Source organism: Cydia splendana, chromosome 1, assembly GCF_910591565.1.
Source record: "Cydia splendana chromosome 1, ilCydSple1.2, whole genome shotgun sequence".
NCBI classification, from domain to species: domain Eukaryota; kingdom Metazoa; phylum Arthropoda; class Insecta; order Lepidoptera; family Tortricidae; genus Cydia; species Cydia splendana.
Genome location: NC_085960.1, coordinates 29,485,026 through 29,501,435, shown reverse-complemented (window position 1 = coordinate 29,501,435; position 16,410 = coordinate 29,485,026). Strand labels below are relative to the sequence as shown.

At 38.4% G+C, this 16,410-nt stretch overlaps 2 protein-coding genes across 4 annotated transcripts in view; one reads left to right on the top strand and one right to left on the bottom strand.

Annotated features, from left to right (window-relative positions):
* The window catches only part of LOC134797316 (WD repeat-containing protein 26), a 114,330-nt gene that overhangs the window by 19,996 nt on the left and 77,924 nt on the right, over window positions 1-16,410 (bottom strand). The gene's annotated exons all lie outside the window — the stretch shown is intronic.
* On the top strand, window positions 178-15,582 carry LOC134792596 (solute carrier family 52, riboflavin transporter, member 3). 3 transcript variants are annotated; one of them, XM_063763845.1, is made up of 4 exons: window positions 179-821; window positions 1,699-1,795; window positions 13,707-14,784; window positions 15,109-15,574. In XM_063763845.1, the coding sequence occupies exons 3-4, from the start codon at window positions 13,762-13,764 to the stop codon at window positions 15,313-15,315; spliced, it is 1,230 nt and encodes a 409-aa protein (XP_063619915.1). In that variant the 5' UTR covers window positions 179-821; window positions 1,699-1,795; window positions 13,707-13,761; the 3' UTR covers window positions 15,316-15,574. The 3 variants fall into 3 exon arrangements, with proteins under 3 accessions (XP_063619907.1, XP_063619915.1, XP_063619900.1); XM_063763837.1 differs by lacking the exon at window positions 1,699-1,795 and having other exon boundaries at window positions 178-821; window positions 15,109-15,576; XM_063763830.1 differs by lacking the exons at window positions 179-821; window positions 1,699-1,795 and adding an exon at window positions 3,718-3,941 and having other exon boundaries at window positions 15,109-15,582.

The window sequence follows — 16,410 nt, the reverse complement described above, 5'->3', positions numbered from 1 at the left end:
TCTCTTTCCGAACAGACTTGTAAGTCTTGTAACGCTTGTAACAAAGTTGAATTTGCCGTACTGTCATTTTCGTAGCTTTTCAACCAATATTAATTAATTTGATCATAATTCAACATAATTATTTTGATCTAGTAATACATCTAGTAGAACTTAAGCCTGTAGTGTCAGTGTCAATACTTGACAGTTGAGTAGACATTGACAATCAGCTGATCCTTTTCCTTGACCCAAGTTTCGCGTACGATGTAGCATATTCTCGAAATCGCTGTCCTTTTTTTATTTGTACAGCTTATATCTTTGTATCCTTTTTATCGACATCGCACTAGGAATATTACGTCAAAATAATGATTGTCAGTCGCCACGTCTATCGCCTATCAGTTCATTCAGACTTGATTCAGACGTTCAGTTTGATATCTCACGTAAAGAGTTGGACGGCTACGATAAGTTAAAATAATCTTGCGGTGTTAATGTTGGAATCCTAGCCATGATAAATGTACAGATAAAGTTTACTTTGCGATATATTTTTTTGCGATTTACATAATTGCAAACTTATAAAACACATGATGATGCAATAAAAGTTAGACTACAAAAATCAAGTTCAAAGTGCTAAAACAATTGGCGTCGAATCGATTTCTACAGCGAAGAGATATCGTGCGTCACTCGCTATACAGCTAGGTCAATTGGGCAGAACATATTTGATTGTTGGGACAATATTGTAATGTATTGTAAACTTGTGAAGTGATTTAAAACAACTGCTGGACAGTGCAGGATTAGCGAAAGAACCTGTTGAAGCGGCCTACCATGACTGATACCAGTTCCGTCAGGTGAGGACTATATGTTACTAACCAAGAAATAAATGTATGTAAATGAATTCAGTCAATAGCATAAAGGAATTTAAAATACATACAGCTGGCAATACTACCTTTGCATACAAATTTCTATGCAGGGGTACCCCACCTTTAAGCTGCAGCTTTTCAAATCCTTTACAGTGTTTGTGGTCAGCAGAAGAATAATCTGTTAATCCACATAATCCGCTTACATAGTTTTACTTCATCAGTACCAAAACCAAACCCAATCCACATCTCGGTAACCAAAAACAATATTATTACTAATCGAGTTTTGTCTGCACATGTCAATAATGCCCATGTCCTCATTGTGAAGCCAAAATCATCTGACCAATAGGTTAGGTGTATTTTTCTAACCTCTTGCTCACATTCGTGCTGGCCACTTATTAGACTCTTGGATCTGTCTCAATTTAAATATTCAAGCTTACACCAGCCGTCATATCTAAATTTTCCATGACTTGCCATAGTTTGGAATCTGTCCGGGGATTGTCAGATTGAAATCTGGAAACTTTTACCCAGGCAACACCTAGAAATAATCTTATTTTTCCAATAAGAATTATTTTAGTGTTAGCTTGGGGAAAAATTATATTTTAACCTCCATTTTTGAACTGTCTCATATCTGCAAAGTGAATGAGAGCCCTACCGCATCCTCCAGAACTCCACATGATTATGGCTCCACAATAATTTCTTTTTTATAATATTTTATTTCTATTCTGTCTATACTTCTATTCCATTACCAATATATTACATATAACATATGGAATTCGATACAATTATAACAATTCAAATTTGATATATTACATGAACAAACACATTCCAGTCCTATTAGTTTTGATGTTAAGTGTGTATATTGCAGGTACCTTCTCACTAAGTAGCTATCCTCTGCACTCTTCTGATGTTTGCCGCATGGTCTCAATGTTCTGACACACTAGCACCCTTCATTTGACTCACTTGTAAGTTGCTGCTTCATAATTTATTTCTATAACATAGTTATATGCTAAACTATCATACTTTTCTTATGTTTTCATTTTGATAATCTCTTTTACAAGAAATAGATTCAATCTTAAATCATCACAAATCAAAATTGAAATTTTTACCACTCTTCCTAGTTATAGTAAAAACTATTTTTAAAATCCACTTGAGAGCTCATCTGCCAATGTGCCAATGAAAGGCATTGTTGTGCTCTGTTAAACCTGACCGCTAGTTAATTACCTGTGCACCTAGAAACACATAAATAACATTTTTTTTTATTACCTTAGTATTAGTTGCAATTTTTTAACCTGAATTGACAATTTGACAGTCACCTAGAAATTGCTTGTACCTATCCCTTTAGGTTAACTAAACTGTTATGTCATGAAAATATAATGATAGGATTAAACAAACTTACCTGAAGTGAAGTTCAATCCTGATTATATGAAGTATTTATTTCTGGATAAGGGGTTATTTTTTTGCGTAAATTGGCAAGCGAGCGAGATGTACTACGTTGTTAGTTATCCAGAAATAAATGTAACGAATATAATTAGTTTGGATTACCAACCATTTAAAGACAATAAATCATGAAATCTTTAGATGAATTGAGTCTGTTTCACATACATTTTCTATGCTTTTTAAACATACCTATATCATTTTCACAATCAACCTTCCACTACATTCTTTACAAATAAATTTAGAAGCAAATAATGTACATATGTAAGTAATGTGAATATTTAACTAACTTTACTAAGTCTGTCAAGATGTTTACATGGTTTGGCAACATCTTACATACATATAAGATAAGCATTGCAGTCTTATCTCTATTTACTTTGCCCCAGGGCATGCATTTTGTGAGACTAATTTGCTTTTCAGATAACAATCTGTGACAATACTAATCCTTAGACAAATGGTAAAATGTCAATCACTGGCGACTGCCACTTGCTATTTTATAACAAGGATGTGCTTTCGGCTATAGATGTGCAAATTAGTTAAATTCGAGTCGAGCTTGCGAAATTTTCGAAACTTTCCGATGACGGCACCTCAGTAATCCCGGTTTTGGTTTTTACTATACAAAAACAGCACCTTGACTGGAAGTTTCCCGTTCTAGTCATACAAATTCAGCATTGGGAACTCGGGACTCATGGGAGCATTCATTGATCATAACTCATATTCACTAAGCAAGATTATGGATCATGGTACTTAACTAAATACATATTTAATTACATATTCATAAGTAAGTATGAGGAAGGAAGGAATCAGAGGAAGTAACATTACTAAGTAGAATATAATATAGACACTAATTTCATTCATCATCATTAGGATAAGAATGTACTTAATTAAATAATTATTTTAATACGTCACCTTTTAAGACAGCTTAGAAATTTAAATCTAAAATGTACTAGGTCACTGCCTATCTCGTCTTAAGCTGGGAGGAGAGTCAAAGCGTTTCTGACCCTCCCCTACATCTCAATGGCATTGCCGGGAGGTGAGAGTCCCCACAAACCAGCGTCAATAAACAAAAAGAAAGTGATAGGGTCCTATTTATAGGGAACAGGGCATATGTGGAAATGGCGCATGCCGTACCGCATCTCCAAGTAAAAAAAAGTAATGTTTTAAACAAGTTTCAAATGACCTAAATTAGTTGCCCAACATCTTAGTGTGCTTAATGATAGTTAGATATGGTTTTTAACCGGCATACGTCAGAACGTTACTGCGGTTCATTTGCACAGTTGGTTAATTAAAGTATTTGTCGTAATTAGTTACGCGTGAAGAGTTTTCTGTTCTCTACTCAACAGAAGGTCGATTGATCAAGTCTTGTTCAACCACTTTGTTTATTTTAAATAAGTTTTTAATGCGTCAATTAGCTATTACTTGGAACTGACCGGTTTATTTGATAACACGCACATTTACATACTTCGTAAAGATTAAAAAGTCCTATAAAATATAACTGAATTTCTCATACAGTCATTTCAAACCAAGTTTTATTCTTTTTGTATAAGTAGTGTGTGTAATGTTGTGTGTTATGGTGACGGAAGGCCCCGGAGACGAGCGCGCAGGCGAGGACATCGATGCGGCGCCGGCGTCTGTCGTAGAGCTGGGAGAAGCTCTTACTCATGCAGTAGATAGGTACGGTAACTTCCCATAGGACTTTGTAGAAGTTGATCATGAAAACGAAATTATACACCCATAAATTATATTGGTTCCAATTGGAACCCTTAATAGAAAATTCTGGTATCCATGATATGCTCCGCTTGGTATTGTTGGTTAATTTTTATTAGAATTAATTTTTATTAGAAAAATCACGTGATAAATAACAAGCAAAGGAGGGATTGCTATTGCTTTGACCCACGGAGTTCTTAATTCCATAAACTAGAAATTGGTATATTTTAGTAGTAGGAATTCCCCTCTGGTTCGTTCTTTGCTCCTTTTGAATGCGCTCCTCGCATCAGCCTGGTGGTTGTGCGTGATGAATGTTTGATAGCCACGTCAAATTAAGCCGAATTTGGGCAATCTGCGGAAATAATTCGTGTAGTTTTGAAAATTGGTACAGGCATACCTTGTGGTGTCCAGATAAACATACTAGAAGTCCTCGAGGGTAGGGGGGTCCACTTTAGTTCCCCTAACATTTGAACCATGGCTCCAAAAAATATGAAGAAAATCGTGAAAGTAAAGCTTAGTAAAAACTTTCAAGGAAAAATATAGCGAACCTAATCGGTCTAGCAGTTTTTGAGTTTTTGCAAATAGTCTATTTTGACGAACGGGTAACTACGGAAACCTACACTGAGCATAGCCCGACATGCTCTTGGCCGGTTTTTTTTTATATTTTATCAGCAGGTCACTAAGCTTGCTTATTCTAAACTAAATTTTTTATTTATGATGAACAATTACGAAAAAAGGACGTTTTCTTAAACCGTCTATTTTTTATCTCTTATTTAACTTTAACAGCCTGTACCTCCTAAAGTATTGATCGCAGAGTAAAAATAAACATAACCAAATTAGTAGCAAATTTAATGATAAAACTATTGTCCGAAGTAATTATAATGCTATTTGTACAGATATTCAAGATATGAGCAAAAATCTGAAAAAAGGTACGGATCTTTGCAGTTACTTTTATTTTTATATATTTTATTGCGTTAGATCCACTTGCACCATCCAGGGTTAGCCACTAACTCGGAGTTAAATAACCGTTAACTCAGGATTAAATTGTACTGGTAACTCCGGGTATAACCGGTTAGCCCCGAGTTAGTGGCTAACCCTGGATGGCGCATGTGGCTCTTAGTAGTGCTTCTTCTTGTTATGTTACAGTCTTTTCAGTAGGTAACTGTGATCAGTGATTTAACAATACGTAAATACCTACAATGTTGAATACAATAAGTATTCAACATTAAGGATTGTTATATTATCTAGGTAAAACGTGCAACGCCGACTTAACATAGGAGATGATGCTTTTTAGAGAAAATTTCAAACATCAAGGACCCATCTAGAAAAAGGCAGCAGACACACATGTAAATAACTTTTATAAACATGGTTAAAGTAGTTAGTCATTGTTTTGGCTACATTTTGCGGAAACTCTGAAAGAAATGTTTGCATAACAGTAACATGATATTTTTCACCACACCATCGGAGCTGGTAAAGGCTCTCTTGATTGTTCAAAAACTGCTAAGAAAGTTGCATTTTATCCACATATGAGGCAAAGTAATCAGATGCAAATTTTGCGTTGTTTCGAAACAAAACACCCTAAAAATAGAAAAAAAAGACTAAGAAAAAAGTAACAGAAAAAAGTGAACGCATAATATGATATGCCCAATAATAATTATGTACTTATTTGATTAATATTATGTTTGTTAACTCTGATCTCACTTCACTCTCGATGTATAAAAAAATGTCTCTAGAGAGCACTTAAACACTGCGTTTGCTTCAGACTCTCAGTTCCTTAGACAGAGCCTCTGGATGCGGACCGTGTTCTAATTAATTCAATTTACTTTAATGTGCTTTCCTGTTCTTCAAATCATTTATTAGTTTTATTACAACTTAGCATTTATGCTGCATTTAACCTCGTTTGTTTGTTCATCAACATGAGTGACGGGTATGTTCCCTTTGCATATTATTTCATTGTTATTTTATTTCGCTTACGTTTACCTATTACGTGTAGTGTATTTCATAATTAACGACTCCGACGTAATCGAGCGCCGATATCGATTGGTAAAAACCTTAAAAAGCGACTACATACATAATTGTTAGTCCAATCATCGTTAACTTCCTTTTAAGTGGCCAAGGTCGAAAATACATTAGGTAGGTACCTAATTAAGTGTAAGAAGGTTCAAATGTAGGATTTTCTGATTTATGATTTTTATTATATACATAGGGAACTAAACTTTTGGAAGTAGGTATAGGTTGTCGAGCTTCGATTCGATCTGAAACTGACTAATATTCTCGCAAAATAAGTACAAACCTCCTATGGTAGTTTGTTTTTCACCACACCAGCTCGTAAAGTAAAGGCTTAAAATGCATTAAAAAGAGCTAAGAAAGTTGCATTTTATCCACAAGAGTAGTAGCAAAGTAATCGGATGCAAATTTTGAGTCATTTCTTCGTGTTGGCTGGTAAAATTGAGTTTTACGTGATAGTTAATTTTGAACGATAAAATTGGGTTTTATTTGTACCTAATGTTTTACTTACAATTTTGTGTTTCACTTAGAAGCAAAGTTTGCCTACGGGTGGTATTCCATCTGTCCAATGTCATTGCATCGCACATCTCTCATTAAGCAAAATGTGAGACGCAATAGGTACACGTTGGACAAAGATACAGATGGAATACCACTCTAGGTTAACCCTCGTGCCTTTGAAACCCTCGTAACCCTCTTGCCTTGATACAAGCCTCTTGCTTTGCCCCCTTGTAAAGCAAATAACTATGCCACCACATCAGCTTATAAAGGCTCTCCTTATTCTTCAAAAACGGATGAGAAAGTTGCATTTTATCCACAACCGCTGGCTCCGACTTCAAACATATTAGGTACCACTTGTTATCGCGTTTATAAAAGGGATTATACATATTATTTATTGTATCCTTTTTGAAGTCGGTTTTTTATCAAAGGTTTTTATCCGTGCACTGAGACAAAAAACTAACAAAAACACACTTAGAATTACAAAAATAAAACTTTATCCGGGGACAAGGAGAGTCAACTAATAGGAACAAATTGACTTTTGCAATTTCCATTTAGTAGGAAATACAACTTCTATATTTGTAATTTGAAGTATGCTGTTTGTACCTGTTCATACTTTTGTACCATTTCTTTTGTAGTGTGCAATAAAGCATTTTATTATTATTATTATTTTAAATTCTCTTTTTTTCTCGGCTTTCACCGGTGTAATACTGCTATGCACGGGCCTAGGCCAAGTGCATGTCAGGTAAGTATTCTTACATTTTCATTCGTTGAATGTGAATCAGGTTGAGCAATCATGTGTCTGGGAGTGGTGTGCGTTTCTATGTTTGTGGTAACTGGTTCTATAGGGTTTAAAGTTGCATGAGTGATGGCTTGTGCGGTTCGTCTCGTGACAGCGGAGCCTTCATGGTCAGTTTGTAGGAATTTTCTCACTATTCGGCATGTATTAAGAATAACGGCTTTTTGAAGTAGGTGGAATGTTTTGGGTGGTAACTTTAAGGTCTTTAAGGATTGATGCAGCTGTGTAGGTATTACGCCTGTACTGGATAAAACTATAGGTACTATAATTACTTTTTGGAGATGCCATATACGGGTTATTTCATCTTTCAGTTCTATGTATTTGGTAAGTTTTTCGGCTATGGTACTCTGTAAATTGTGTGTGTTAGGAACGGCTATGTCTATAAGGTATCCTGTTTTGCAAGTTTTATCTATTAGTGTGATGTCAGGTCGGTTGTGGTGGGTGGTTCGGTCAGTTAGGATGGTTCGATCGAAATATAGTTTGGCTGTAGGGTTTTCTAGCACACTTTCAGGCTTATATTTATAATACGGCTCTATGTCAGTTACAAAGTGTTGTTGGAAAGCAAGTTTCTGATGGATAATGTTCGCAACTTGGTCATGTCTATGTTTGTAGTCTGTCTGGGCTATTGTTTTACATGCACCTGTAATATGTTGAATGGTTTCGGGGCAGCTATTGCATTTTCTACATGTGTCAATGGCTAAGGTTTTTGTAATGTGTCGTTGGTAGTTTCTGGTCTCAATTACCTGATCCTGTATCGCCAGCATGAAGCCTTCAGTCTCCGGGAAGAGCTCACCTCGACTTAGCCACGCGTTCGACGCCTCTTTGTCGACATTAGGTTGGCATAAGTCTTGATGATGTCTACCGTGGAGAGACTTCCTAGCCCACTCGGCATGTTTGTCATCTGTCAGGTTTTCATTTTTTTGTGTTGTCATATCTTGCAGATTTAATGGTGTGAGTTTGCGGTCATTGGATGCTGTTACTTTGTGTAGTGTGGAACTCTCGGATTTGGTGAAAAAATACTGTCTCAAAGTTGTGATTTGTCTGTTATGCAGGTTTGTTATGTCAATGAGGCCTCTCCCCCCTTCTTTCCTTGGTAGTGTCAGTCTCTGTATACAAGATCTTGGGTGGTGTTTACGGAATCTAGTCATTGTCGTGTTAATTGTGCGTTGCAGTGCTTTAAGGTCAGATTTGGTCCAATTTATCACACCGAAAGAATAAGTGAGAACAGGTATGGCAAAAGTGTTAATAGCTTTTATAGTATTTCGGGCATAAAGTTGTGATTTTAAGATTATATTTAGTCTGTGTCGGAATTGTTGCCTTAGTTTTTGTTTGATGTCTCCGTGCTGTATTTGGCGTGATTGGTTGTATCCTAAATATTTATATGTCTCTTGCTCGTTAAGCGAATCAATAATTTCACCGGTTCTTAATCTGTAGTCGTGTCGGTAAATCTGTCCAGCTTTAACAGAGTTTATTTTACATTTGTCTATCCCGAATTCCATTTTAATGTCATTGCTAAATTGTTCTGTCAAGTCAGTCAGTTGATATAGGTCGGTTTCGTTTTTAGCGTAAAGTTTAATGTCGTCCATGTATAATAAGTGGTTTATGTTCTCAGTATGTCTGTCCGTGTCTGTATAATGTAACTGGTATCCTGCTGTTGTTGAATTTAAGGTATTAGAAAGCGGGTTTAATGCCAAGCAAAACCATAGGGGGCTCAGGGAATCACCCTGAAATATACCTCTCTGTATTTTAATTGGGTCAGTCTCTATTACAGTGGTGGGAGTAGTAAGCCTAAGTCGGGTTGTCCAGGTGGTCATGGTAGTCTTTAAAACGTTAATGATTTTCGGATGTATTTTATATATCTCCAATACTTGTAAGAGCCAGGAGTGAGGAACGGAGTCGTAAGCTTTTTTGTAGTCTATATACATCGAGTATAAGTCGGTCTTAGTTTTGGTTACATGTTTCAGGATTACAGAATCTATAGTTAATTGTTCCTTGCAGCCCTGACTGAACTTACGGCACCCTTTCTGTTGTTCAGCCAGGATGTTATTGTCATTAATATGTCTGTATATTAAATTAGAGATGCAGGCTGTCAAAATCTTATAGAGGGTTTGCAAGCATGTTATTGGTCTGTATTTAGCTGGATTGGCAAGGTCGTTTTGGTCTTTCGGTATCATAAACGTAGTTCCTGAAGTCAAGTACAGTGGTATTGTACTAGGGTCGTCAGTAAATTTATTTAAGTAGCTGTGTAAGAAGGGATGGACGTTTGTAAATTTTTTGTACCAATAACTATGTATGTTGTCTGATCCAGGTGCTTTCCAATTATGTGAATTACTAAGAACTTTCTTAAATGTGTCGATCGGAATGTGCTGGTAAGCCATTTCTGTTGTATTAGTGTCATTTCTAACAATTTCAGTCTTAATCCACTCGGCATCAGTGTTGTGATCAATTGGGTTCTCCCAAATTCCTGCCCAAAAGTTTTGCAAGTCGTGTGAGTCCGGCAAGTTACTTACTATATTAGGGTTATTATTGTCTGTCGTATTTGTAGTGGCCTGTCTTACATTTCTATAAAATAGCTTCTCATTGGTTTGAAATTGGTTATTCTGTTGTTTTCTTAGCGTACATACTTTATATCTGTTTAAGCGTCCTGATATGAGTGCCAGTTTTTGTTTTAATGTGTCTAGTGTGTGTGTAAGCTGTGTGTTTGGTTCTTCGTGTACAGAATGAATTTTATATTGGTCAATGATGTCATTTACTTGTTTTTCTAGGTTTATACTTCTGGTCCCTGCAATGAAATGTGTTACTCTACCTATTTTAGTTCGTAAATCTTGTAGTCGTCTTTCTAATCGTCTTTGCCAGTGCGGTCTTTTGTCTTTATTTACAGAGCGAGATCGGGAGCTGTCTGTGGGTTCCAGTGATATTTTTGCCCCGTTCACTTTAGCAGCAGTCCATGCTGCACTGTATATTGCTGTTTGCAGAGTATCAAAGTCTGTGTCTATGTTAATGTACTCAGGAAAAGTTATATTGTTAAGATATTGCACTATGTCTGCCAACTTTTTTGATGTTTTTTGTTTTGGAATATAAGGTCTACAAGTCGGGTCAGTATCTGTAAAATGTTTGAATGTTTGTTTAAACGTTTCGGCTATCAACAGGTTCCTTTCAGAAATGGGATCATTGTTTGGAACATTGTCAGGGCTATCTGGTTGAATATTTTGTAAGAACTGGGTTTCAAGATCGGGCTGTTGGGTTGTATTGCTCTGTTCAATATCTGGAATGTGGTCATCGGAATTGTATATATTTATAGATAGTTCTTCAGCAATCTGTTGTTTTAATTCTGTCAATCTGGTATCAGTTATGTATTTATTATTTATTATAGCTCTTCGCTGATCAGATATTCGTTGTTCGCTAAGATGTGAAAGAGCAGGGAAACTGTTTATAAAAGCATCGTGCAACGGTTTTCGGTACGAAGTTCTGTTGGTTTCAAGTTCAGTAATTCTGTAATATGATAACATGATCGATTCGTTCTGTTCGTTTGTCCATCTTAATCGTGTTTGAGCTTGCATACTATGTGATTCTTGATTATTAGAAGTGGCGCGTGTGTAGGTTGTGGTAATACTAGTGCGTATAGTAGCTAATTCGGCTTTTACTTCGTCATATATCTGATTCAACGTCTCTTGTGGTAGCAACTTACTTCGGATAATGGCTCTCCTCTGGTCACCTACTCTTTGTCGGCTAACTGTCATATTTGGGAATTTTTCTATAAATTTTATGTGAAGTGGTTCCAGATACGCTTTCGTGTCAGTGTCCAGTGCAGTAAGATAAAGGTAAGTGCGCATAATAAACGTATTCATTTCATTCGTCCATCGTTTGCGCGATTTAGAAGCTTCCGAGGTGGGTACAAACTCAATGTCGGGAATGACATCTTGTACAACACCGTCGTGCGTGCTAAAAGACGATAAAGTAGACGTTTTCTTAGACATGTATGAAGGTCGCGTTGATGGTATCGATGAGAAAAGGGATTTGTCGTCGTCTGAAAAATTAGTCACGGAAGTCACGGAGCTATCTCCGCCCCGCGGGCGGAGGTTGTATTTCCTGGAAACAGCAATTAGCAATATTATTATTATTATTATGCTAGAGTAATTTCAGAAATTTGGTTTTGTTATTCCGAGAGGTGCTTTAGCAATATCGGAGGTGATGACGTCATGGGTGAAAACTAACCGTTTTGTAATTCTAAGCGTGCTTTAGCAATATCGGAGACGATGACGTCATAGGTTTTACTAAACTGTACTGCGATTCCAAGCTAGCTGTTGTTATTCTAGAGATAATGACGTCACAGGCAAAAACTAAACTGTTTGCAATTCCTCCGCCCCTAGCAAACGGGCGCCGCGAGAGCATGTCGCGCGCGTGGTAGCTACCCGTCTCTATTTCTGTCTGTATGAATAAAAAAACATTTGGTAGTATATCTCTGTACTAAAGAGGCACTATAAAAGCCTGTCGAGATATTCTACCCATTCCTTTCTTATTCATACAGTCAGAAAGAGACTAGTAGTTATTACGCGCGCAACATGCTCTCGCGGCGCACCTGTGCTAGGGAGGTTGGAATTGCAAACAGTTTAGATTTACCTTTGATGTCATTATCACTAGAATAACAACAGCTAGCTCGAAGGTGCAGAACAATATATTCCTGTAGACCCCAACTACACAGTAGGTCGCGGGTTAATATGTCCATGGCCCACAATATATCCTAAATTTATTATTTAACTTAAGTATGTTTTAAACAAAGAAGACACGAGACACGCCCGCCCGACATCCGACACAATACTAACTCTAACCAAATGAACGTAGCAAGTAGTAAATTTTACTAAAATCACTAACATTCGTTTCGCTGTGTTGGTATTACAAAACTCGTTTAGTGATTGGTACAACAATGAACATAAACACAACAAGTCTATCTACTAAATACCAGTAAACTTTGTAATGTCACTATAGTAACAACTGAATTGTTATTTTAAATGGGGTAATGTTATTCCCGCGAACTCGTTTTTTAGATATTACAAAACTATGTAAGTGAGACATTTACTAAAATCATAACTTGAAATCACAGATACTTTTTTCCAAAAATCACAAACTTTACTAGTAAAAATCGGAGAATTTTAGTAGTAATAAAAATGGATTGTAACAAATACTGAACTTTGTTTAATGCTCCATTTACTAAAGTCTGTTTGCTGAAATTAGATTTAGTATTACTGAGCTGTTTGTAGAAATAAATAAATTTTACAGAAATAGTGAAACTTCCATGATTACTACTAAAACTTCATTTTTTCCCCCAGTACAGAACTGTTTATTAATTCCTGGTGGTGATTTTTCTCTCAGTGTGTTATTGATACCATTGATACCTACTCTTTTACGTAAGGTTTCATTAGAATCGTTTGTTTTAGTACTGCGTACCTATATGTTAGACTTAGAGGTAAATCGAAGTTCTAATCGAGGAGGATTTTCTATAAGAAGGAAACCGTAGGCGACCTAAAATAACTAAAACCGGCCAAGTGCGAGTCGGACTCACGCACGAAGGGTTCCGTACCATTACGCAGAAACCGGCAAAAAAATCACGTTTGTTGTATCGGAGCCCCACTTAAATATTATTTTTTCTGTTTTTAGTATTTGTTGTTATAGCGGCAACAGAAATACATCATCTGTGAAAATTTCAACTGTCTAAGCTATCTCGGTTCATGAGATACAGCCTGGTGACAAACAGACAGACATACAGACTGACAGTGGAGTCTTAGTAATAGGGTCCCGTTTTTACCCTTTGCGTACGAAACCCTAATGACACCAACGACAACCGCCGTGTACAACTGTACGCCCACCACATGATTGCACTTGGTCAGAATTGGCTCTTTATTGATTTGAATATTTAGTTAATAGCTGTCACGTTTCGTTTGCCACTTACCAGACGGTCAACGATCGATCGATCTTATCTTTAATTTACTTACGAAGTTACAACTAGACAAAACTTGGAACACAAAACTTCTCATGTTAAAAATATAATGCAATTATGAATTCATCCGAGTTAAGTATATCCTGTACAGGCAGTAGCTAGGTAACAACTTAATATTATCAGGTAATATTTACGTCATAATCGTTATCATAATCAACGACTGATGTATGGACATTAAATGGACAACCGTTTAAATACATCTGCCGCAGCATTCGCACAGAATTAGATCAACCGCGGTCGCTTGGCTTGGTGTTCTCCGCTGTGGCTTCCTCGCTTTAAGACATTTTGATATCCACACTCTTAATCGCCGGTAGTTCCAAGTGATTAATTGATTATAAAGTGAGAAAATGTGCAATAGTTTAAGCTTTAATTTAAGCCTTTTCAAGTAATTCTTCCTCTGTTTAAAAAGTCTCATTCTCAAACTCTGTGTTTACAGGTTGAACGAGGACCGAGAGCGCATTCCGTGCCTGAGCTCAGACTGTGACCGCACGATGTGGGGAGCACAGCGCCGCGTCCTCCTGGACGTTCTGTTGGCCTGCTGGGGCGTGGGCACGTGGCTGGGAGTCAACGGGCTCTACGTCCAGCTGCCGCTGCTAGTGGAGCGGCTGCCCGAGGGCTGGGCGCTGCCTTCGTCCATGGTCTTAGCTGTACAACTTGCCAACTTGGGATTAGTGGCTTACGCGCTGTTGCGCCGGCTCCGACCGAAAGCTTCCGATTCTCCCTACATCTACGGATTGCTTGTTGTAGGAACCCTCGCACTTGCACTCAATGCCTTCCTTTACGAACAGACAGTCTCAAACCGGTCCCTCGCTTTCCTCTTCCTAACTTTCTTCGCGGCGCTCGTAGGATGTACGAGTTCTGTTTTATTCTATCCGTACTTGAGGCACTTCCGCGACGTGTATCTCGCGACATATTTAGTCGGCGAAGGGTTGAGCGGATTCATCCCGGCCATCTTAGCTTTGATTCAGGGTATCGGCGGCGAGCCCACGTGCATACTTAACGATGAAGGTACAGGGCTGGTACCGGTCTATCCGCCGCCGCGATTCGACACGACTGTGTTCCTAGTGCTGTTGTCAGGCTTGTCAGCGATGAGTTTGGTCAGCTTCGTAATAGTAGATCGATACAGTGGGTTCGCATCGGAGCGTGTGGAACCTGCCGCCGCCGCTAAGGACGATGAAGCGACATCGGAGCCGGTAGCGCTTCATCGCGGGCGATGGCTTTTCGTGTTGGTTCTCATGGGAGTTCTCAACGCGCTTTCAAACGGGGTTCTTCCGTCCGTGCAGTCGTACTCGTGCATGCCGTACGGGAACCTGGCATACCACCTGGCGGTGACACTGGGCGCGATGGCAAACCCGGCGGCGTGCCTGGCGGGCGTGTGGCTGGCGCCGCTGCCGGGCCGCGTGCTGGCGGTGCTGCTGTCGGCCGCGGCGGTGCCGCTCGCCTACATCCTGGCTACGGCGCTGCTCAGCCCCGAGCCGCCGCTGTACCACCACGCCGGCGGAGCTGTTTTAGTGGTGAGTTTGCACGATCTTCTAGATATTCGAAGAAAAGAGATCAATGAAAAAATAATGACAATGTCAATTAGAGCCCTCGATCCTTTTAAAGTTTCAATGTCCCAACATTAACCGCACATGTGCAAGGGAGACTGACCTTAATCCTTCTGTTTTGCCGTTTTCGGTTCGATAATCGGATGAAGCGGTCTCGATAAAGATAAATTAAAGCATGGCAGTGTCATTCTAGTGGCTTTCCACCAACTATACCTAGATGTGGTATTTGAACTTCCGTCATGAACTTGAACCGTCAGCAGGAGTACACTGACCGCATTTGGCTAATTCCAGGTGGTGTCGTGGACGCTGGTGAGCGGGGTGGTGTCGTACGCGCGCATGTGGGTGTACGGGTGGGCGCGGCGGGGCGGCGCGCGCGGCATGCGCGCCACGGGCGTGGCCACGCAGGTGGGCTCGTCCGTGGGCTCCGCGCTGCTCTACCTGCTCGTCAACCACGCCGGCATCTTCACGCAGCCGCCCGCCTGCCCGCCCCTCAGCTAGTATCTCGAGTATAATGTTGACGACCACTAATTATGTGTGCTTGGGTGCTTAATTTAAACTTGTAGTTCGTAGAAAGCTTGCGACGCTGGATGTCAATGAAGGCTACTGAATTATGTGTGTTCTTAGATTTACTAGAAGTATTTGTTAGGAGTGATATCAAAAATGACTAGTTTGTGACGAGTGGAAAACTAGTTTGATTCGTAAGGCTAGGTTTAGTTTCAATTTGTGTAGGGTAATTTTCATATGACCTAAGTATGTACGGATAGTTCGCGGCTGTAACAAAACTGACAGGTACCTATATGTGATTTAATATAAATTAATTAAAATGATTCATAATTCTTTATTGCAACCATGGTACAGTATAGATGTCAAATATAATATAATATATGTACAATGTCTCACATGGACCCTGTAAGGGTACAGCATAACTTACTTATAACATATTATTATAATTTTATTGTATTGTATGTACTTAACAAAATTATATTGTATGTATTATATTGTATGATACAGGTACTTACCAGCTGAAATACTTACCGACTGATGGCTGTTTGTAGTGAGTTTTATAGGTGATCTAAGTAGCTATGTGTAGGTATACATAGAATATGTTTGACAATCTGCAGGAAGAGTACCTGCTCCACATTTGTTCCTTTGATTCTTGCTAAATAAGTTTCATACATATATATGATACATACTTGTTCGTAGTATCGGGCCCATGAAACTAATGTTACGTGAAAGTAAAGATTTTAAATATAGTTTTAATTTACAGCTCCTATATTATAGTTTCACTTGACGGGGCTTAGTATAAGTAATGCACTTTATTTAAACCAAGTATTTAAGTATATGAAATATAGACAATATGTAGCTAGGTAATGTTAAAGGTAAATAAATGTAAATTTATGAAAATTATGAAATTGAAAATCGAGAAGTGTACGGAGCTACGGGGATCTCATTCTTCCCCTCTACTGGAGAAGCGTTGTGCGTATATTGTGGACTTTTCGTGGATCATTCCGTCGTGAATCTCGTCAGACATTGATAGACACAATACTTAACAGACTGTGATGTGTGTGTGTGTCTAGCTAGAACGGCATCTTA

Excerpts from the sequence above, each read along its gene's own strand:
- LOC134792596 (XM_063763830.1), top strand. The coding sequence starts at position 3,826 with ATGTTGTGTGTTATGGTGACGGAAGGCCCCGGAGACGAGCGCGCAGGC. Across the intron at positions 3,942-13,706 it reads CTTACTCATGCAGTAGATAG|GTTGAACGAGGACCGAGAGC; the intron begins GTACGGTAACTT and ends CTGTGTTTACAG. Across the intron at positions 14,785-15,108 it reads CCGGCGGAGCTGTTTTAGTG|GTGGTGTCGTGGACGCTGGT; the intron begins GTGAGTTTGCAC and ends GGCTAATTCCAG.